The following is a 22,630-nucleotide window of genomic DNA, read 5'->3' as shown; positions in this document are numbered from 1 at the left end:
TGCAGTTCATTTCATGCTTTATTTATGCGGAAATTTACCATTAAATGTCTCCCTATTTGTTTACGGCTTATGGATGGTTGTATGGTCATGAAGATTTGGTCCCATTGAGCTCCTAAAATCCTGGTAGTTATTTGCGAATCTCCGGGTTTTGCACCAAAGTGGTATCAGAGCCTAGAGCTCAAGTATGCCATCTTCAGTCCACCAAGTGTTCGATTAAATTCCTAATAGAGTAAAGTTTAGTCAGTCCCTTCTTGTAGGGCATCTTTAGGTCGTATCATCAGTGTAGCTCAGTTTAGTAGTCATCTAGGGTTTCATTTTGCATCAATTGAGTCTCTAGAAGTTCCCGCATTGCATTCGCGTTTTTCCATGGCACATAAGCCCAACGCTCCAGCACGAGGCCGGGGCCGGGGTCGTCCTCAGCCTAGAGGAGTCTAGCAACAGTATACTCACGATTTACTAGACCAGCAAAATCAGACAGTAGATCAGTAGGCTCATATGATGGCTACAATGAATGCGACCATTGAAAGGATCAGTGCCCATTTAGGGATACAGCCTACAGGCCAGAAGCATCAATTCGACCACGCCTTCCTATGACTCCCCCTGCCACAGGTGGTGAGATGAGTGGTCAAGAGCCCGTTTGGAAAGGATCTATCTCATTGTCTTACCAGAATCTGCAATAAAAAACAATACAATGAAGAAAACAATGGCAAAAAATACGACAAGATTCTGACGAGGATCAGGGCAGGCCCAAGATGGACCTCGCCCACGACTTGAGGACAAGTTGGGAAAGGTCTTCGAGCGCTCGCGAGATTTTGGCGTCAAGGTCCACATTGAGGACTTCAAGGGTCACCTCAACCCTAACGAAATCCTTGATTGGCTCGAGAGCGTTGACAATTTCTTCGAGTGGAAAGAACTCCCTGAGGATAAAAAGGTTAAGTTAGTGGCCATGAAACTGAAGGGTGCTGCCCTCGTTGGTGGAAACTAGTTCAAACCAAGAGAGTTCAGGACGGCAAACGCATGATTGACAGTTGGGATAAGATGAAGAGAGAGTCGAGACGCAAGTACCTCCCAATTGACTTCAGATCTGATCTATACCAGAGGTTATTAGAACTTCGACAAGGTGTGAGATCCGTGAAGGAATACACGAAGGAATTCCACCTTTTTGACAACTAGCAATGACATCGTGGAGGATGATCGCCAGACCATTGCTTGTTATGTCCACGGGCTGCGATATCAGATTCAGGACACAGTCTCCTTTCATACGATGCCTCATGGTAGACGATGCCTTCCGTCTGGCATTGTAAGCCGAAAAGATATCACAGCGATCTCATAATCGAGATGCGATCGATGCCAGCCTAGGTAATTTAGTAGAGGGACTGTAGTCAGTCGACCACCTTCCACTCTTCCACCTAAGAGTACGGCTGTGCAACCTTCTCTTGGTGAGGCGGGTTCAAGTCGTGGGCTTCTTGAACCCAGACCAACTCCACAACTCAACTCAACTAAGCCTTTGTCCCAAACTAGTTGGGGTCAGCTAATGAATCCTTTAGAAAATTTTCTTGGACCCAGACCACAGAAAAATAACGTCAAATGTTTTAAGTGTGGTGAAATGGGTCATAGATCAGATAACTGCCCACGTAGGACATTCAATACACAGAATACTTTAGTGGAACCTATACAGGGGGATGAGAATGATCCTGAGTATGACCAGGACCCCTCGATGATAATCCTTTAGCAGAGAATTCAGGTGAGCGTGAAGTTATCCTTGATGGAGACCAGAGCCTTTATACACTCCTTATTCATAGGGCCATGATATCTCCTAAAATGCCAAATCCTGAAAAAATGGTTGCGAAGCAACATCTTCCACACCACATGCATATCTGAAGGGAAGCTTTGCACCATCATAGTTGATAGTAGAAGTACGAAGAATCTCGTCTCCCAGCTGATGGCCGATCGATTAAGGTTGAAGATGGAAAAACTTAACCGACCATACAAAATCGCATGGTTCAAGGGGGCCGAAGTTCCCGTCACATCTCATTGTCTTGTTAACTTTTCCATTGGAACTGTTTACAAAGATGCAGTTTTGTGCAATGTCGATCCTTTAGAGGTGTGTCATATTATGCTAGGCCACCTGTGGCAGTATGATAGGAAGGTCTCACATGACGGGGAGAAAAATACGTACTCCTTTGTGGAAGACGGTATTCACATCACTTTAAGTCAGGTAAAGGATCCCCCTAAACCGTCTATGAATGTGTCAACACCTCGTGAGTCAGTTAAAGAGGTTGTTTCACCCAAAAGTAAGTCGTTGGCACTATTTCTCACACATTCTCCGTTTGAGAGCACTTATGAAAGTTTAGTCATAAGTTTCTCTATCATCGAGACTGCTAGGAGTCGTGAGTTCATCGTTATCCTTGTTGATAGGTTCCTAGATGTGTTTCGTACAGTGTTTAAAAATGCGTTGACACGACAAGGAACTCGCCCGAGTCGACAAGGATTTTTCTTGGCCGCGTTTCATGTTGCATCACATCCGCATTCCGTGTTTTGCCCTACAGTCAATAAAAACTCCTTTGACTCTCCAAGTTATGACCGTGTCAACCGCGTTTTTGGTCGCATCCGCGTCGAGTCGACAAGGATTTTTCTTAGCCGCGTCACACTGGTTTCGTATCATATCCATTTGTGTCGCTAGGTTCTCAGATATATCAGTTCTTTGGAAAACTTTATGGAGCAAAATGGGGACAGAACTTCATGTCAGTAGTGTTTTCCATCCCCATACAAATGGACCAACAAAAATGGTTAATTGCAGCACAAGGGATTTACCTAAATTTTGACTAGCAAGAGACATCATCAATGGAACATGTTTCTACCTCAAGCAGGATTCACATATCATAGTTCCTATGGCAGTACCATTGGTAGATCCCCTTTACCCTTTGAAGCCATCCTTGGATTTTCCATTCCCCACTTGATGGGTCGTACCACCATACCTTACACCGAGCGTAGCAGTGCTGAATCTGACGATCTTGTTCATCACGTGAAAGAGGTATACCAAAAGATGTTGGAGCGGTTTCGTGCAAGCAGCTAGACATGTGAGATAGCCGCAAATTAGCGTCGCAGAGAGCATGCTTTCACTACAGGCGGTTTTATGATAGGATATTTCTGACACAAGCGATTACCAGGCGGAGTAGAGCCACTAGAGCATGAGCCAGACGACACGCGTACATTACCGTTTGGAGCGAGCAATTCAGCAGAGGCGCAGATTGAGGACATTGTAGACATACAGATGATAGATTCCCGCGATGGATCACATCGGCGATACCTTGTTCGATGGCAGGGCCGTTTCCAGCTGATCGCAGAATCGACTCGGCGGAGTCGAGTTCTTCCCACCCAGGGAGAACTGATGTGATCCAACTGTTGGATCACCGTTTTATTATGTTTGCACTTATTTATTTTGATTTATTTGGACTTATTTGGCATTATTGGATTATCCTAGATGTGGGAGAGCGTCCCTTCTTCCCCTTTAAGGTATTCCCCTCCCTACCTCAACCTCTTGATGCATGACAATACCTAAATAAAGGAAAAATCCTACAATCCTAATGGGATTAAAGACTATAGGAACTCTTACGGCTGAATCTAAAGGCTAGAGGCACCTACGAGAACCACTAAGGCTGATTTATTGCGAATTTATTTTGCGGACAGCAGCAATAAGAGATGGAAAAATAACAATTAGCAATTAAGTAAACCTTGCACAAAGTACTCAGCAGTTAGAAGACCTTTCGGGTAACTAGTGAAGGGCAAAATTAGGCTACACGGAGTTTGGACGATCCTATTTCACCGTATTTGGATCGGATTCCGTCGATATGGCATTCAAGCCATATTAAGATCGGCTTTATACGACCACTATTTTTTAGGCGTAGCGTTATATTGGGATCGGCATTATACGATCCCAAATCCTATTTTTTAGGCACACAATATTTGGAGATGATTTCAACTTCTTCTTTTTTTGAAATGGCGGAATATATTGATAAAACGGAACCGAGATGGTCCTCAGAATACAAAGCGAAAGAAGAAAGCAGAGAAAAACAAAACCACCAAATAAATACAATTAGGGCGGTAAATAATCGAACCACTCGAGACCCTGCCTAATGACCCCAGATTTAGCTAGACCATCAGCTTCTTCATCAGCTGATCTTCTAACATGGGCAAAAGAAATCGCCAATCCTAACACCTAATCCGATACCTCCTCAATAAGGCTGAGAAATCTCCATGGAGGAGGAGCTTTACCAGCAAGCCATCTAATAATTGGAGGAATCCCCTTCCACAATCACCTTATCCAAGACATGTCTTTCAATGTGAAGGACACCATAATACGCTGCTTTTACTTCAGCCTCTGACGAATCAGAAATCCCATTCGGACCGGAAAATGCCCACTCCACAACACCTACATGATCCCTCATCAGGCCACCAAAACCTGACGAACCCAGATTTCCAAAGGATGCTCCATCCACATTTAGCTTGCAGAAACCCACGGGCGGCGGAACCCACTTTTGAATTGTCTTTGGCCTTCTTAACCCTTACATACAGATGAAATCCCATCTTTCCCACAAATCATAGGCAGACACAAATATGAACATTGGAAGACTTTTCGCCCATTGAATAGATAGAACAATAATCCTCTGATAAATACCGAAGGTTGAGCAGGCTTTTCCATCAAAGACCCTACCATTTCTTTCTTTCCATACCAATCACCAAAGAGCTAAAAGGCAAATTCTCCACAACACCTTCCCTATCTTTTTCCAAGGGACATAATCCCAACATTCCAAAAGAATAGGGATTGATTGGAGGAAAACCCATTGGATACCAAATCTTACCAAGACTAAACCCCAAATCACCCTTACTACTTTACAATGCATAAACAAATGATCAATAGATTCTCCATCCTCCAGACATAACGGACAGTGATCAATCAACCATAAACCCCATCTTCTCAAAAACTCAATGGTTTAGATACATCCACTACTAACAGACCAACCAAAAAATGAAACTCTAGGGGGGCACTGAAAGGACCAAACCTTAGCCACAAAAGAATCATCACCTCAAACCGGAGGAATTCCAAATCCAGATTCTTTTATCCCCACCGGATTTCTTAATATTGCATTTCTCGATCACCTCAAACAAGGAAGATAGATCGTCTAATTCTCTGTCAACTTTTTTAGGCGCACAATACTTTAGTATGATTCCCATTTTAGGCGCACAATATTTAGGTATGATTCCCAATCTTTTAGGCGCATCCCTTCTGGATCGTTTTGAGATGATCCCAAATCACAAATTTTGCAGGCATTCAAGCCATCTTAAGATTGGCGCTATCCGATCTCAATATTTTATCTTTTATGGCATCGTGCCATATTGACATCGGGTAAACACGATCCTAAATCTCCTTTTATAAGGCATTGTGTTATATATTAGGATTGGATTTGGGCAATCCCAAAATTTTGTACTTTCCAAACCGTGATTGGATCGGCTTTCAACGATCTAGTTTCTTAATTTTTTACGGCTTTGTGCGATATTAGGATCAGCTAGAGACAATCCTAAACCTTGTTTTTAACGGCGTAATGTCATCTTAGGCTCGGATTCGAACGATCCAAATTTCAATCTTTAACGGCATTGCGCCATATTCGGATCGGCTCTGGACGGTCCTAGATTTTGTCTTTTATGGCTTTGCGCCATATCCAGATCGGCTCTGGACGGTCCTAGATTTTGACTTTTCTGGCTTCGCGCCATATCCGGATCGGCCCTGGACGATCTTGGATTTTGTCTTTTCTGGCTTCGCGCCATATCCGGATCAGCCCTGGACGATCTTGGATTTTGTCTTTTCTGGGTTTGCGCCATATCCAGATCGGCCTGGACGATCTTGGATTTTGTCCTTTCTGAGATTTCTGAAGTAGGGAAGGCGATAAGACGCGACTCTTCGTGAACCGTGCCACCCATTAATGGCCTCTGGCGTGGTGAGACACGTGGCATCGCGATATTCGGCGATGTGAAGGGTTGTCAGTGTTGCTTTTGGCTATAAAAAGAGACGATCCTTAGCCTCACTTTTTCATTCTTTCATTTCGCCTTTTCTCCTTGCTCTGGTGGTTAGACCGGCTGTGTTTGTTTCTCTTGGGTTCGGGGTTCCAAGTTTCTGATCGGTAACCTCTCCTTCGCCTTGTTGGTTCTTCCATTCTTTCGTTTTTTATTCATGTCTGGTAGTCATAGTACAAGTTCTCGCCTCGCGTCTGGATCTGGTTCGTCTTCGGAGGAATCTTCTTCCTCTGGTAGTATTTCCAAATCCGGCTCTTCTGAGAGGACTAGATCTGTCTCTGAGAGTCATAGCGGCCAGAACATGGCCGATCAGAGTCGCAGGAGAAAGATTCTCGATCCATATGTTGTACATAGTGACAAGGAGGTAGACATCATTAGGTGATGATCCTATCTTAGATCTAGGGGTAGTCCCTAATATGGTTATGTCTCCTCTAGATGAGGGAGCGGACCATGATTTAGATATTGAGTTGGGAGGTCGAGTGCGAGGGGCCTCTAGTTCGACCGTTGTGGATAGGATTGTTGAGGTTATCGCTGAGGCACAGATGGATGCCGAAATCAAACACCATAAGGCGGCCCTGAAGGAATCCAGTACGTTGGCAGAGTTTAAGTTGGACTTTTTTAGAGACATGTACTGTATTCCTGAGCGGTTCGGCTTGCGACAGGCAGAAGCGGGTGATCGCACCCCAAACGAGAACGCGGACGTGTGTATTTATGAGGATTCCCTTAAAGCTGGGTTTAGGTTCCTCATACATCCTTTCATGGTGGAGGTGTCACGGTTCTATGGATTAGCTCCATCCCAAGTAGCCCCGAACTCATGGAGGATCATAGTCAGCTTCATGTACGTAATGAAGAAGCAGCTGGAGAGAGATCCTTAGTTGGATGTGTTCCGCAGGTGTTGTCACCTTACCAGGAATCGATCTGATAGTTGGGTGTACATTAGCCAGCGTGTCGATCTGAAGTTCATAGTTGGTTTGCCGTCCTCGATTCACGGTTGGAAAAATAGGTTATTTTATGTGAGTTTGGACAACCCTGGTCAGGATGAGAGATGGGAGGTTCCCTTAGTGTGGTTGCCTGTAGATACGAAGGTGATGAGCGAGAAACCCGAATTGTCGAGGGATGACGAGGCAACCGTCAGACCTCTCGAGGAGTTTCTTCAGGAAGATGGGCTGATCTATTATAAAGATTTCGATAATGAAGAAGTTCTATCGGCGCTTGGAGATCTCATTTCCACTGATAGAACTTCTTCATTATCGAAGTCTTTATAATAGATCGGCCCATCCTCTTGAAGAAACGTCTCGAGTGCTCTGACGGTTGCCTCATCATCCCTCGACAATTCGGACTTCTCGCTCATCACCTTCGTATCTACAGGCAACCACACTAAGGGAACCTCCCATCTCTCATCCTGACCAGGGTTGTCCAAACTCACATAAAATAACCTATTCTTCCAACCGTGAATCGAGGACGGCAAACCAACTATGAACTTCAGATCGACACGCTGGCTAATGTACACCCAGCTATCATATTGATTCCCGGTAAGGTGACAACACCTGCGGAACACATCCAACGAAGGATCTCTCTCCAGCTTCTTCTTCATTACGTACATGAAGCTGACTATGATCCTCCATGAGTTCGGGGCTACTTGAGATGGAGCTAATCCATAGAACCGTAACACCTCCGCCACGAAAGGATGTATGGAGAACCTAAACCCAGCTTTAAGGGAATCCTCATAAATACACACGTTCGCGTTCTCGTTTGGCACGCGATCACCTGCTTCCGCCGGTCGCAAGCCGAACTTCTCAGGAATACAGTACCTGTCACTAAAAAAGTCCAACTTAAACTCTGCCGGCGTACTGGACTCCTTCAGGGCCGCCTTATGGTGTTTGATTTCGGCATCCATCTGTGCCTCAGCGATAACCTCAACAATCCTAACCACAGCGGCCGAACTGGAGGCCCCCCGCACGCGACCTCCCAACTCAATATCTAAATCATGGTTCGCTCCCTCATCTAGAGGAGACATAACCATATTAGGGACTACTCCTAGATCTAAGATAGGATCATCACCTAATGATGTCTACCTCCTTGTCACTATGTACAACATATGGATCGAGAATCTTTCTCCTGCGACTCTGATCGGCCATGTTCTGGCCGCTATGACTCTCAGAGACAGATCTAGTCCTCTCAGAAGAGCTGGATTCGGAAATACTACCAGAGGAAAGAAGATTCCTCCGAAGACGAACCAGATCCAAACGCGAGGCGAGAACTTGTACTATGACTACCAGACATGAATAAAAAACGAAAAAATGGAAGAACCAAACAAGGCGAAGGAGAAGTTACCGATCAGAAACTTGGAACCCCGAACCCAAGAGGAACAAACACAGCCGGTCTAACCACCAGAGCAAGGAGAAAAGGCAAAATGAAAGAATGAAAAAGTGAGGCTAAGGATCGTCTCTTTGTATAGCCAAAAGCAACAATGACAACCCTTCACATCCCCGAATACCGTGATGCCACGTGTCTCACCATGCCAGAGGCCATTAATGGCTGGCACGGTTCACGAAGAGTCGCGTCTTATTGCCTTCCCTACTAGAAATCTCAGAAAAGACAAAATCTAAGATCGTCCACGGCCGATCCGGATATGGCGCGCAAAGCCAGAAAATACAAAATCCAATCGTCCAGAGCCGATCCGGATATGGTGCAAAGCGAGAAAAGACAAAATCTAAGATCGTCCAGGGCCGATCCAGATATGCCGTAAAGCCAGGAAAGACAAAATCTAGAACCGTCCAAAGCCGATCCGGATATGGCGCAAAGCCAAAAAAGACAAAATCTAGGACCGTCCAGAGCCGATCCGAATATGGAGCAATGCCGTTAAAGATTGAAATTTGGATCGTTCGAATCCGAGCCTAAGATGGCATTACGCCGTTGAAAACAAGGTTTAGGATCGTCTCTAGCCGATCCTAATATCGCACGAAGCCGTAAAAAATTGAGATACTGGATCGTTCAAAGCCGATTCAATCACGGTTTGGAAAGTACAAAATTTTGGGATTGCCCAAATCCAATCCTAATATATAACACAATGCCTTATAAAAGGAGATTTAGGATCTTGTATACCCGATCTCAATATGGCACGATGCCATAAAAGATAAAATATTGAGATCGGATAGAGCCGATCTTAAGATGGCTTGAATGCCTACAAAATTTGTAATTTGGGATCATCCCAAAACGATCCAGAAGGGATACGCCTAAAAATTTGGAATCATATCCAAATATTGTGCGCCTAAAAGATTGGGAATCATACCCAAATATGGTGCGCCTAAAAAAGTTGAAATCATCTCCAAATATTGTGCGCTTAAAAAATTGGGAATCATACCCAAATATTGTGTGCCTAAAAAATAGGATTTGGGATGGTATAATACCGATCCCAATATAGCGCACGCCTAAAAAATAGGATTTGGGATCGTATAATGCTGATCCCAATATAGCGCTACGCCTATAAAATAGGGGTCGTATAAAGGCGATCTTAATATGGCTTAAATGCCATATCGACGGAATCCGATCCAAATACGGTGAGCTAAAAGGTTCGGAAATAGGATCGTCCAAATCCTATCCAAATATAGCGCAAAAAAAATCGGAAATAGGATCGTCCCAAGACGATCCAAATATGGCGCAAAAAAAAATTCGAAAATAGGATCGTCCCAAGACGATCCTAATATAGCGCAAAAAAATTGGAAATTGGATCGTCTTGCGGCATAGAATTCAAGAATTACGATCGTCCAAATCCGATCCAAATATGGCACTGGCTTCACCTTTCAGCTTTCCCAGGCCATAAACACAGCCTAAGGAACTGGGGGGCAACTGATGGGGCCAAAAATCGATGGTCCAACAGCAACACGACAACTGTCTGAAAGCAAATTCCCCTGATTACCCTCCCCAACTAAGGGTAATTAAAGGTCTGACCATAGAGGGCAAGGGAAAAATCCAAATTCCAACCAATCATGGTAAGACACCTGTCAAAGGGCAGAAAAGTAAATCAACTACACCCACCTACTATAAATTGCCATCAAAGACTCAAAGGTAAGAGGTCCGAAACCCGAGAATTCACTGTTCATTACTATTTTTATTCTGTACGGCCTATAGATAATGTCATATGCTGACTTAAGCATCGGAGGGCCCGTTCGGGGACTATCCCCCGGGTTGGCCTTCTGACCGGGTGCTACCTTATGCAGGACTCATCTAAGCGCAGAATACCCTCTATTGGACGAACATTCATTCCTACCTCTGAATAGAATCCGATCAGGTTTGCTTCTCCTGTACTGCCACATCACAATAACTGTTTTTTACCACAACACAACAGAAGAATCAGATTTTCTAGGATGAAACTGATCGGACATCCCTAGGTATGGTAGAGGAATTTGGAGAGGAAAAGACATGGGTTGGGGCGCAACCACCAAAGGCTCATCTTTAGGGAAAGTACCTACAACCTAATTTCCATGATGAACTCAATGACCAGATGATTATGTTTCGGCAAGGTATCATGTTTTGTTATTGACTATATGCGCAAGTTTGATGAGCTGACTATTTGGTGCGAAACATCTGAAAATCCAACGTAAACCCTCTCTCTTAAGACAGGGTTGAGATCAGAAATTCGCAAGGAGATGGTTACTATGCATATCTATGATCTGGATAATGCCTTCCAAATGGCCTTGAAATTAGAGAATGACATGAGGTAATACATTATGAGGAAGTTCAGCTCCCAAAGAGGAGAAGCAATAGGCAGGATAGCATCAGACATAAGGAGGGCTCCAAGGACAGAATTCGACAATGCCAACAACTCTAAGCCTTATGGGTCGAGCGCAGCACCAGCTGCACAACCTGCAAAGAAGGCTTCAGTGAACAAATCAGCCAAGAAGAGCAGCAACGATAGTAGTTACATTAAATGCAGAGGAAAGGGTCATGATGCCTTTCAATACCTTCCAGGTTAAGTGATGGGTCCTGTAAGGAGGTTTGAAACAATGGAGGGGAAGCCTATGGAGGTCGATGAGGGAATCTTGATAAGAGGATTTGCAATATTGTGGAAACAACTAAAGTAAAAGTGAAAGAGAAAGAGATGAGAGAAGATGACAAGTATACAAAGCAATCAAAGCAAATACTAACCTCCATCTGTTGGGCAATGGTATCACACCAAGCTTAGGCGTATAAAAACAATTTCATTCAATCATAACATGATAGCTAAGGCCATAGGCCTTTAAAATTTACGGGCAAGGTACTTCCGATAAAATTCCGAGAATGTGGGACTAAAAGCCTAGTCCTACTTGCATATTGCTCATAAAAACTCAATAAAAAAAATTGGGCATCTAGATCTCCACAAGAAAAAAATGGAAGATTTTTAGAGCTACATTCACATGGTTCGATCTTCTGGCTTCAAGGCAGATCACCTGCATTCGTCCATCAAATCCATAAAGATACAATCACTCAATGACGGTGCGTGATTTTTTCAGTCTCCGGAGGGAGGATTCCCCAGGTGTGATTTGTCTAGGAAATGCTATTGGAAAAGGAATTTGTAGCTGTGGGTACAAGATCGAGAGCCTGAGAGAGGCTTACCTAGACTTCATTGACGCAGGATACTCTGTTTTTTATACCCCTTAAGCTTTGGAGATTCATCGAGACTGGTGTAGAAAGAATCTCATACTAATCGGTCATGGGAAGAGTTTTAGTATGTCTTCTCGTTCACCCTCGAGAAGCGCCCATGAGTCTTCCTATGGATCAGGGAGCAAAGGTGAGAAGTCTGCCTTCGATCGAAGATTCTTTCCAAGTCCGCAGAGAAATAGGCGATGGGTTAATGGTAGTAACCAAAGAGCCTTTCTCTCAGCAATGTCACAAAGTTTTGTTGAACATTTAAAACCACAGATAGCACCAAATATTTACATCCTTACCAAATCTAACATTCCAAACCACCTCCCTATTTTGCATGTAAAAAGAATCAGCCACACTAATGTCCTAGTCTTCAGCCAAATTGAAAAGTGCCAAAAAGTACTATCACACCACCAATCCAACCAAAATCTAATTTTCTTCCCATTTCCAACTCTCTACCGAATTCCAATTTCCTAGCACTAAACTTCTTAATGTGCCGCCAAACAGAGGAACCTTCAACTCTTTAGTCTTTAATTGTCCAACGGGGACCACCCAGCAAAATTGGACCCATATTTGGAGATAATAATTGATCTCCAAAGACTATCTCTATCCTTGCCAAATTTCCAAAGTTATTTCCCAAGGAGGGCCTTATTCATTATTTTTAGGCCTTCCTCCCTAGGTTTGCACACAAGCTCCCCCCTGACCAAGTGGTACTTCCTTTTAATATCACCATCATTAAAGAGAAAGTTCCTTTGAAGCTGCCCAATTCTCAGTCACCGAGATAGGACTAGGGGTGGCCAGAACCGAACCAGAACCGAAGAACCGAACCGGAACCGAAGAACCGAACCGGAACTGAACTGTAAAAAAATATTTTTGGTCCGGTTTGGTTCCACTGATGAAGAACCGAACTTATTCGATTCGGTTCCGGGTCTAATCTTCTCGGTTCGGTTCCAGAACCAAACTTTGGATATATATATATATATATATATATATATATATATATATATATATATATATATATAATATTTTTATATTTCTATTATACATATACTTAATAATATAAATTACTTATAATATTAATAAGTAATAGTTAATACTATTCTTATAATAAGAAAGTAACTTATATTATAACTTTAATTAAAAGTTTTTATAAATTATAATTAATAATTAATAATTAGCCTTTAGAACCGAAGAACCGGACCGGACCGAACCGATTATTTTCGGTCCGGTTCGGTTCGGTCCTACTGTGTACACTACGGTTCGGTTCGGTTCTTATGGTTCATGGAACCGAGAACCGAGAACCGAAAAAAAAGGAACCGAGAACCGAGAACCGAACCGGTTGGCCACCCCTAGATAGGACATTGGAAAAGGAACATGTAATAAATAGAGAGATTAGCCAAAACAACCTTGATAACAGTAATTCTGCCACCAAGAGACATGAGACTCTTCTTCTAAGGAGCCAGTATTTTCTCCACTCTTTCAATGGCTAGATCCCACATACTCTTGACAGGTTTGCTGATGCATAGCGGTAATCCTTAGGTAAGAATTGGAAATGGACCCATCCCTACATCCCAAAAGACTCACCATTTCCTCAACCTCAAATCCTCTAGCTGAACACTCATAACTGCAGGCTAGCTGAAATTTATATGTAGCCCCATGATCGCTTCATACCATCTAAGAACTGCCTTAAGGTTTTTAATCTTTCGAACCTCAAGGTAGCTGAAGAGCAAAGTATCATTCGCATACTGGAGATGCGAAACATGGAGTCCGACATGGCCAACGTACAAAAGCTTCAATCAAGTAGAAAGAGCCTCTTTATACATCATCTTACTAAATACGTCCGCTATAATTGCAAAAACGAATGGGGAGAGAGGCCTTAAGCCCCTTGAGGTCTTGAAAAAAACTCTAGGTGAACCATTAGCTAAGATAGAGATCCAAACTAAGGAAATGCAAGATCTTATGCAACCACGTCATTTCGAGCCGAATCCCATTCTACTCAAGATGTGATCCAAAAAATCCCACTCCACTGTCATACGATTTTTTTCAAGTCAATATTGAACAAAATTTCTCCTTCTTTCCAGTATGGTGATAAGGCCGCATCCAGCATGATACATTCATTAGCCAATAAAGCTCCTTCTAAGATTTGCCTAAACTATTATGAAGGCACTCTGGTGGCTAGAAATGCTTCCTTCCAACGCTCCACAAAGTTTATCCGCCAGCATTATAGCTAAAATATTATATACGTTTCCCACTAAGCTAATCGGGCGAAAATCAACAAGGTTCTCCATGACATCCTTCTTAGGAATCAAAATAATAAAAGTGGTTCAAAATCTAATTCGTCGATCATAACATTCTTTGAGTATGACGCATCAAATGCAAAGACTATTCTCTAAAATCTGATTATGCTCGTAGACCCTCTCCTCGCCGATCATTAGCGACTGAATTCTGTCAGTACGTCTTTAAGCACATGATAAGCACAGACAGCAACATCCCTTGATATATACTAAACAACCACTAAAGGCGTGGTACTCAATCTTGACCCATCTAATGGTGTAAAGAAGTCACTCTCAATTTGTAGTACCGCATATTGTAGAATAAGTCCATTCCACATAAGTAAGAGCATAGTTTTAAAATCCCATGCCTCATCGTGGACTCCCCCGAGTCGACTCCGTTTTACCTTAGCCGCGTTTTGCCCTACAGAGTCAATAAAAACTCCTTTGACTCTCCCGAATTATGAATGAACCAACCGAGTACTCAGCCGCCTAAACCGTGTACTCGACCGCGTCGTGCCGAGTAGACTGGGATTTTCTTTGGCCGCGTTCCACACTGCATCTGCACTTTTAAACACTGGGTAAGAGCTTAACCTTATCGCATTCATGTTCCTAGCTCGACCAAAAAAAACAGATTAACATGCTAATGTGAAATACACAACAAAAACAGGTATCTTTGGTGCTCCCAAATCACTACATGAACCACGGAAGATGCTCTTTTACCGTGTGTGCAAAGCTTCCCTCTCTAATGCCTCCCTAATAGTGCCACGAAAATCTGTCTTTAATCTGCAAAGGCACAGAAGAAAACAGACTTTCTGCTCCCTCAAAATCATAGTTCTAAATTTCCACCGAAAACGACACAAAACGATCGAAATGTTTCTATTTCCATCTCCACCGAAACATATACCGAAAACAAAACTCATAACAAAACCAAAAGCCTAAGTATTTTAATGGTAAACTATACCAATATCTGTTACATAATTATATTTATACGAATGAATTTGAAATGTAGTCTAAGTAATCTGTATAAATATTTATATGAATTGCATGTGAACTATGGTATGTACTGAATTATCTTACATGCAGGACAGCGCACATCACCAGATGTTTGATGTTGTTAAACCATTCTGCATGGTTTTCAGCTTATGTGATTTTTTAGTATGCATTTGGGCTTATTCTAAGCATTTCTCATCTTAAATGTCCATCATTTACATATGTGATCATATGTTTCCAAGATTTCCATAGAAATTCCCATCCGAAACCAACATATTTCCATTTCCATCACGATCGAAATGCATACCAAAACAGAAACATTAGACCTTGCTAAAGCATTTGGTTATCCATTCTCGTGTTGTTGAAATCACAAATGAGGTTAGATGTTCTATACATGTTTTGAATTCCTGCATAAATCCACCCGTCTGTTAGTTAGACTAAATATAGTCCCAGTTCATGTCTCTGACGTTGAATCCTCCACAACACTACATTTCAACGCTTCTTTGCAAGTATAGGATCGAAGCGAGTGAAGTTCAGCAAAATTTGGCATGGATCAAGGGATCAAAACTTGTGTTCATAACAAAAAATGAGTGAAATTGAAAAACGTAAAACAGCAGAAACTTTACTGGTTCAACATGAAGAATAGGATAAAACAAAATATATAAGTATCAAAATCAATCCAATTAAAGAAAACCTGCAATAACTTCAAAGTTCCGTGAACACATAAGGAACTATCCTCAAATTCGGGTAAAATTAAGTACCTTCTAAAGACCTTAACGTAAGCCCAAAGCAATCATAAACCTTGGTTTAATCTCCCCCTAAGAGACATGTACAAACATAGAAACTCAATCCTAAAATTCACAGAATGTAAATGCCCAACTTTTGGCCCTCATAGTTTAGTTGCATGACTTGCATAGATTGGGACCACTTAAATTAATTGTTCTAGAGGACTTGAAAAGTCCCAAAAATTCTCGTTTAAATTTTATTTCTCCCTTATGGCTGTTTTTACTTCTTCTTGGAGTTGTGATTTTTATTTAAGGAGGATGTCTTGCATCATGTTGAAGAAAAGTGAGGTAGAAAAGTGAAACATTTTAATGTACAGACAGTTCCCAAATTGAAAATATCACAGCTTATAGTAAATCTCTTTTTTTTATTGAACAGTGAGCTTATAGTAAATCCCAGATACAAGAAAAACTCAAAGGTGGTGAATAAAAACCTTACGAGAAGGCTCTTATGTGTGAATCTCATATTTCCATTCAATAAAATGTTTCAGATTCTATAAACCCAGATATATGACTGATTTCATGATGCAGGACAGAAAGGGAACATATTAGATAATGTAGCTCTGACACCAAACGAACTCTTTCAATACCCTTGATGTCCTTGTGGTAATAGTGAAAGATAACCTCCTAATAAAAATATATACATGCCCCAAATCTGACACTTTAACCTAAACTCACCAGCCATAACCCCAACCCAGATTTATCTTAAATTTTTCATAACCCATCATAAATTTTAGATTTGTCCAGATCTGTGATTTTTTAAAATATGTCGTAAGAGTCCACTTTCACCCATATTTTACTATCTGAGCCTGCATAATCCATTCCCTTAGCCCACCTTTAATTCCATAACCTATTCGGCTATAACATGAGGCCATACCTTTAACTAGCCATGACGGATATCCCTTTCTTAGGCTTTCCTACATAAATTTGCTATAAAAGCTACAATATTTAGTTGCATTCCCATTTGGTCTTGCATCAACTTAATATCAGATCAAAAAAATTAGCCCTTCCCTTATGGGTCTTACATCATTCAATTTTCAAGAAATGAAGTTCAAGAATCAATAATCAAGAAACAATAATGGAAGGAAATGATTGATCTGATTTTTTTTATGACATAGGGTATCCCCACCCCATTTTAGGACGGGACTAATCCCTATGGATGCACACAACCACCTGTAAACCACGTGCATCGGGTAACTCCGAGGGGACTCGAACTCGCGTCTAAGGGGAGCAAACCCACGACGCTAGCCGATGTGTCAATGAGAGAATTGAGGAAAAGAATGAGTTGGGATGGCTTTAATGAAAATAGTGAATTCCTGATATAAAGGATTGAGATCAACAAAATCATGATTTGAAATCAAGATAAAGTGAACGATAAAGGAAGTTAACGATTGGACAAAAATTAGTAGGCAGAAGTAAAGATATGAAAACCTATGAAAAAAGGGAATAAGGAAAAGAGAAGAAACAAATAGAATAACGAAAGCAATTAGGAAATGCAGAGAAACAACCTAATGTGAAGCGAATTAAGGGACAATGGTTACCAAAAGAATAAACCAATTGTATCTATAAATCCACATAGGAAAGATCACACTGTTATCAAAGGAGCCACCTTAATCACCTTAGAGGGTATGCTCCATCTATCAAAGGATGATCTCTAGGAGTCCACCAAAAGAAGACAATGCAATGAATCCGCATGGCAATAAGAGAAGCATTAAAAACTCTCTAGGAATCCAACCTAGAGGGTATGCCCCATTTATCAAAGGATGATCTCTATGAGTCCACCTAGAGCAGATAATGCAATGAATCCACATGACAATAAGAGAAAAACTTTATCATCAAGTCGTATATGTTTACAATTTTGCATTCCTTTACATAACTTTGAAAGCAAATACTCCAAACTAAAATTAACAAATAACACTTCTAGCTCTCTAAATCTATTCGTACTATACTAAACAACTTGAAAATAAAAACTTCCCGATCATAATAGAATTGTAACCAGCACTGAAAAGAAAAAACCAACAAATGGTCACTTATACCCCTACGACTATAAACAACAACAAATAAAAAACCTACGAAACTCCTAGTGGGTCCCTCCTTTTCTTTTCTTTCTCAATTGATGGTCCTCAATCCTCATCAATCCTTTCAGATGGAAAAAATGTGTCGGTATATATTTCTCCACAATTACAAGTATATGTTTTGAAATACCCACACCCAATTCTTAGGAATTGTTATCCACCCTGGACCAATGAGTTAGAACTTAGAAGACAACAAAACTTTACAGAATCAAAATAAGGACAAATGAAGATCTACCATTACATAAGGCATGGAAGACCAACGTATAAGAACATGAGTCAGTAAAAAATAAAGAAGCATGTCATGTATGCATAAACAATGAAAATACAAAAAATCAAAGTGTCGTAAAGCATTTGGGTTGGAACTCGGACAGGTTCGCTTTGTGGATTATGGATTTACGTGTTTACAAGCTTCAGGTTAGCAACATAATTATTAATAGTGTTTTGTTTCGTCCAGAATGGATGAAAAGTTTCGTTCTGTTTCGAAAAAATGGAACAAAAGCCCAATCGAAACATTTCATCCAAAACTATGGGTCTGGTCTAGTGCATTTCTGCGTGTTTCGTTCCATTTCGTCTATTCCGTCCAGAATAGTCCATTCCGTCATAACAGCTCACATTCAAGAAAAAAGTTATATAAAATGGGTTTTAAAAAAAAACCTTTTGGGTTCTCCTTTTGCTCTTTTTTAGTGATCGTTTCTTAACTGTGTTAGGGGAATATGATGTCTTTTAAACAGTGCTTCAAAACGTGTTTCGTTCCGTTTCGTCTATTCCGTCAGGAATAGTCCATTGCGTCATAACAGTCCACATCCAAGAAAAAAAATTATATAAAATGGGTTTTAAAAAAAATTCTTTTGGGTTTTCTCATTTTGCTCTTTTTTAGTGATCGTTTCTTAACTGTGTTAGGGGAATATGATGTCTTTTAAACAGTGTTTCAAAACGTGGATGCAAGTCAAAATGCTGGCGAAGAAAATCCTAGTCAACTCAGGACAACGCGGACGAGTACTCGGTTGATGCAACTGAGTATTCGGTTGATGCGGCCACGATTCGGGAGTCAAGGAATTTTTATTGACTTTTTGGGACAAAACGTGGAATGCGGCGATAAAATGAGTAACCAGCCAAGGTAAAAAAGGCAGTGTTTCAAAATGCAAATGCGGGTCAAAATGCGATCGAGGAAATCCTAGTCGACTTTGTGCGATGTGTTCGAGTACTCGGTTGACGCGGCTAAGTACTCAGTAGACAGTCCACATCCAAGAAAAAAAATTATATAAAATGGGTTTTAAAAAAAATTCTTTTGGGTTTTCTCATTTTGCTCTTTTTTAGTGATCGTTTCTTAACTGTGTTAGGGGAATATGATGTCTTTTAAACAGTGTTTCAAAACGTGGATGCAAGTCAAAATGCTGGCGAAGAAAATCCTAGTCAACTCAGGACAACGCGGACGAGTACTCGGTTGATGCAACTGAGTATTCGGTTGATGCGGCCACGATTCGGGAGTCAAGGAATTTTTATTGACTTTTTGGGACAAAACGTGGAATGCGGCGATAAAATGAGTAACCAGCCAAGGTAAAAAAGGCAGTGTTTCAAAATGCAAATGCGGGTCAAAATGCGATCGAGGAAATCCTAGTCGACTTTGTGCGATGTGTTCGAGTACTCGGTTGGCGCGGCTAAGTACTCAGTAGACACAGTCATAACTCGGGAAAGTCGAAGGAGTGTTTATGACTCTGTAGGGCAAAACGTGGAACGCAACGACAAAACGCTGACCCCGGCCGAGGGATAAGAGAGTCGACTTGGGGAAGTCCACGATGACATGGAGGAGTTTCAAAACTATGCTTTTAACCCTCAAACAAATTAGAGAGATAAAACACATCAAAGTCACTCATTTTTACAAGTTGGAGAATTTCATTCATTTCTAAAACCCTCTTAAAACTCTACCGAGCATGAATTTCTTACTTAAAAAATCCATCGGTCATAGCATCTTTTAGGAAATGGAACACTGGAAAGGCCGAAACAATAGAAAATTCAATTCCAACGAGCAAAAAGAAACCCTCACCGGAACAAACCTGATAACTAAGGTCAGCAAGCATGAAATTCATGACAGAAGTTGGATCAGATGTAACATTTGGTAGATTAAATATAATAGATGTAAAATTCGATTCTTTTATACAATAGCAAATTTATGTGTTCTTGAGACTTAATTCCACAGGCAGCATAGAGCAAAACATTCACTTATTATTTTTTCCCTTTGTTTAGAGCTCATTGAACATGATATGTCAACCACAAAATGAACACAGCAACATTGCCCCATTTATGCAATACATAGCAAACTTTACTACCAAAGATAGTTACATATCACAAGCAACAAAAAGACAGTAGATAACAAAAAAATGAATGACAACTAGAAAGGAAAACAATAGTCAGTGGGAAGAGAACCTTTGAAATTGAAGGGCCCAATCTTCTTATAAGCTCATCCAGATGTTTTGATGTATCGCTCTGCAAATAATCGAAAGCATAGTAACACTGTGCATCTAATTCAAATGAAAAAAACAATAAAATTCACATCATCAAACAGATCCTTTCAAAGACTACTAACAAGAAACCTCATTACAAAAATTATAATACCTCCGACGGAATTTTACCACGGTCCTCTGGATCATAATTTCTAAAGCCAGAACCCTAATCCTCAGTCAAAAACAAGAAACACGTCAGAAATAAGAACATCATTAAATTCATAAAATAACATCCATTCCATAAGATCCTCACCGCATCCGAACTTTGAACTTCCGGGGCGTATCCTGCAAAACAAAACAAAACCGATCGGATCAGAAATTTCCGTTCAAAAAGCATTTTCAAACACAGACATCCTATCCTAAACATACAATGCATATAATTCACAAGGAGAACTTAAATTTGCAATTTAATCGAGATTTAGATTTCTGAAAAGTGCAATGTAGGTAGGGAGAAACAAATTTCCTATTTGGAAAGGGAAATTTGGAGAGGGGAAAGGGAAATCTAGGGATCAGATATGAAGAATTTTATTTTCTAGGGTTTGAGAATGTACCAGAATGGAATCCGTTATGAAGGCCGAGGAGGAATACGAGAGGGACGAGCATTGAGAGAAAAACTAGGGCAAGTACGGCAACAACGAGGCCTCTCCATCCCCTTTTCAGTGGAACGGATGCAGAACCCTTCATGAGTTTTTTTTTTTTTTTCCTCTCTCTAAGATCTACGCATTTCTATGTAGGCTATTTATCTTGCTCTTATCTTGCTCTCGATCTGTATATATGTCTGTTTCTCTCTTGCACGCTCACAATGAGGAACATAGAATGGAAAAGAAAATAAAAGGGAAAGGCGAATGTGAGAGAAGGATGTAGAGAGATAAAAAGAGGAAGGGAATTTTGCCTAAATTAAAAGACTGCCACTATTATGTTTTTATGCCTCTCTTGTTGCTTAACTGTCTCCTACTCTCCTCTAACTTCTTTTGTTTTTTTATTCCTATTTACCCCCTTTTATCTGGTTTCACTCGGTAGAAATTGCCGGGTTAACTCGGAAATAGTTCGAGTTCGCCCGGTGGTCGTCCTACAAATTCAATGTCTAGGGAAGGGATATATTTGCGCCCCGCCCCGCCCCCTCTTAATTCCCTGGCCACGAGCACTCTAGTGTAACTACAAACAAAGACCATACTTAGCAAAATGTGATTTGGTAGGAAATTTTGAGTTTGATATAATATTGGTTCAAAAAATGTAGCCAAAGATGGAAACAAAAAAAAAATGGGTTTAAAATTTTGTAATTTACAAAGGGAGACGATATTTTCACCCCCCCTGCATTACGTGCAACCCCCCGGGGGGGTAATGCAGGGTGTGAAATGTCAAATCAGGTTATAAGGGGGGTGCACGTAATGCACGGGGGTGAAAATATCACCACCCTTTACAAAATATGTGGGGGTAAAGTTGTACAGTTGGCCAGAAAAGGTGTTTAATACATTTAAAACGTATTTTAAATGTGTTTAAAATGTTTTCCTAAGAAACTAATAAAAGTTTTAAATGAAATATTAAACCGCAAACGGTTAAAATGTGTTTTTTGAAGAAAAAAAATACCTTTTAAAACAGGGTTTTGTTAACTATGATTAAGACTACTCTTTCTTTCTTTTTGTTGGTAGGTAAGCTGTGATCAAACCTACGACCTCAACGTTGAGAAACAAATCCTCAACCATTACGTTATATGCCCAACCCCAAAGAGCACTCTTTTCACACTACAAGGAAGTGTCTTAGGGAAGAAATTTGGGTGAATATATCATTTCCTGCGTAAAATGTTAGTGCCGGCCTGACTTAAATGGAGTTAGCTAGCCAATTTGTGGACCCACCCTGACTTTGCACCGAAATCATCTCAGTGCTATTCAAAGCAACTCTTTACACTACAAGGGGTGGCTTGGAGAAGAAAAGGGGGCAAATATATCATTCCCGGTGCCCAAGCTTAAATGGAGTTAGCTAGCCCATCGATGGGCCCACAGCGACTTTCCTCCAAAACAATCTCAGGTGCCTAATGTATGGGTTTAAAATATTAAGCCTAATTCCAAACATTTGTGACCTTTTACAAGAAGCCACACACACTGTTCAAATATGATTCATCTGAAAAACAACCTTAAGGACTGACTTGCTTGACAATTGGGAGATGATATTTTCACGCCCCGGAGTAAGCATGCGCCCCCTTGTAACGTGATTTGATGTGAACAGGGGGCAACTTAACTTTAATGCTTTTTGATGAGGCGCGGGGGCATGCGTACTGCAGAGGGGGTGAAAATATCATTGCGCTTTTAATTTTG

General features: G+C 41.1%; 1 protein-coding gene across 1 annotated transcript in view; it reads right to left on the bottom strand.

The window, feature by feature from the left end:
* Positions 1-21,206, bottom strand: part of GAUT7 (galacturonosyltransferase 7) — a 32,176-nt gene extending 10,970 nt beyond the window's left edge. Inside the window, exons 1-4 of the mRNA XM_077366736.1 lie at positions 20,870-21,206; positions 20,572-20,603; positions 20,431-20,484; positions 20,242-20,301 (exon numbers count right to left, since the gene is read on the bottom strand). Of these exons, the coding sequence (XP_077222851.1) occupies positions 20,242-20,301; positions 20,431-20,484; positions 20,572-20,603; positions 20,870-21,002 (279 nt within the window). The 5' untranslated portion in view covers positions 21,003-21,206. The remainder of the gene's footprint in view (positions 1-20,241; positions 20,302-20,430; positions 20,485-20,571; positions 20,604-20,869) is intronic.
* Between the last annotated feature and the right edge of the window lie 1,424 nt (positions 21,207-22,630).

Source organism: Tasmannia lanceolata, unplaced genomic scaffold (genome assembly GCF_043159265.1).
Source record: "Tasmannia lanceolata isolate RefF3 unplaced genomic scaffold, GAP_Taslan_0.1 ptg000023l, whole genome shotgun sequence".
NCBI classification, from domain to species: Eukaryota; Viridiplantae; Streptophyta; class Magnoliopsida; order Canellales; family Winteraceae; genus Tasmannia; species Tasmannia lanceolata.
This window is presented reverse-complemented; position numbering and strand designations above follow the sequence as displayed.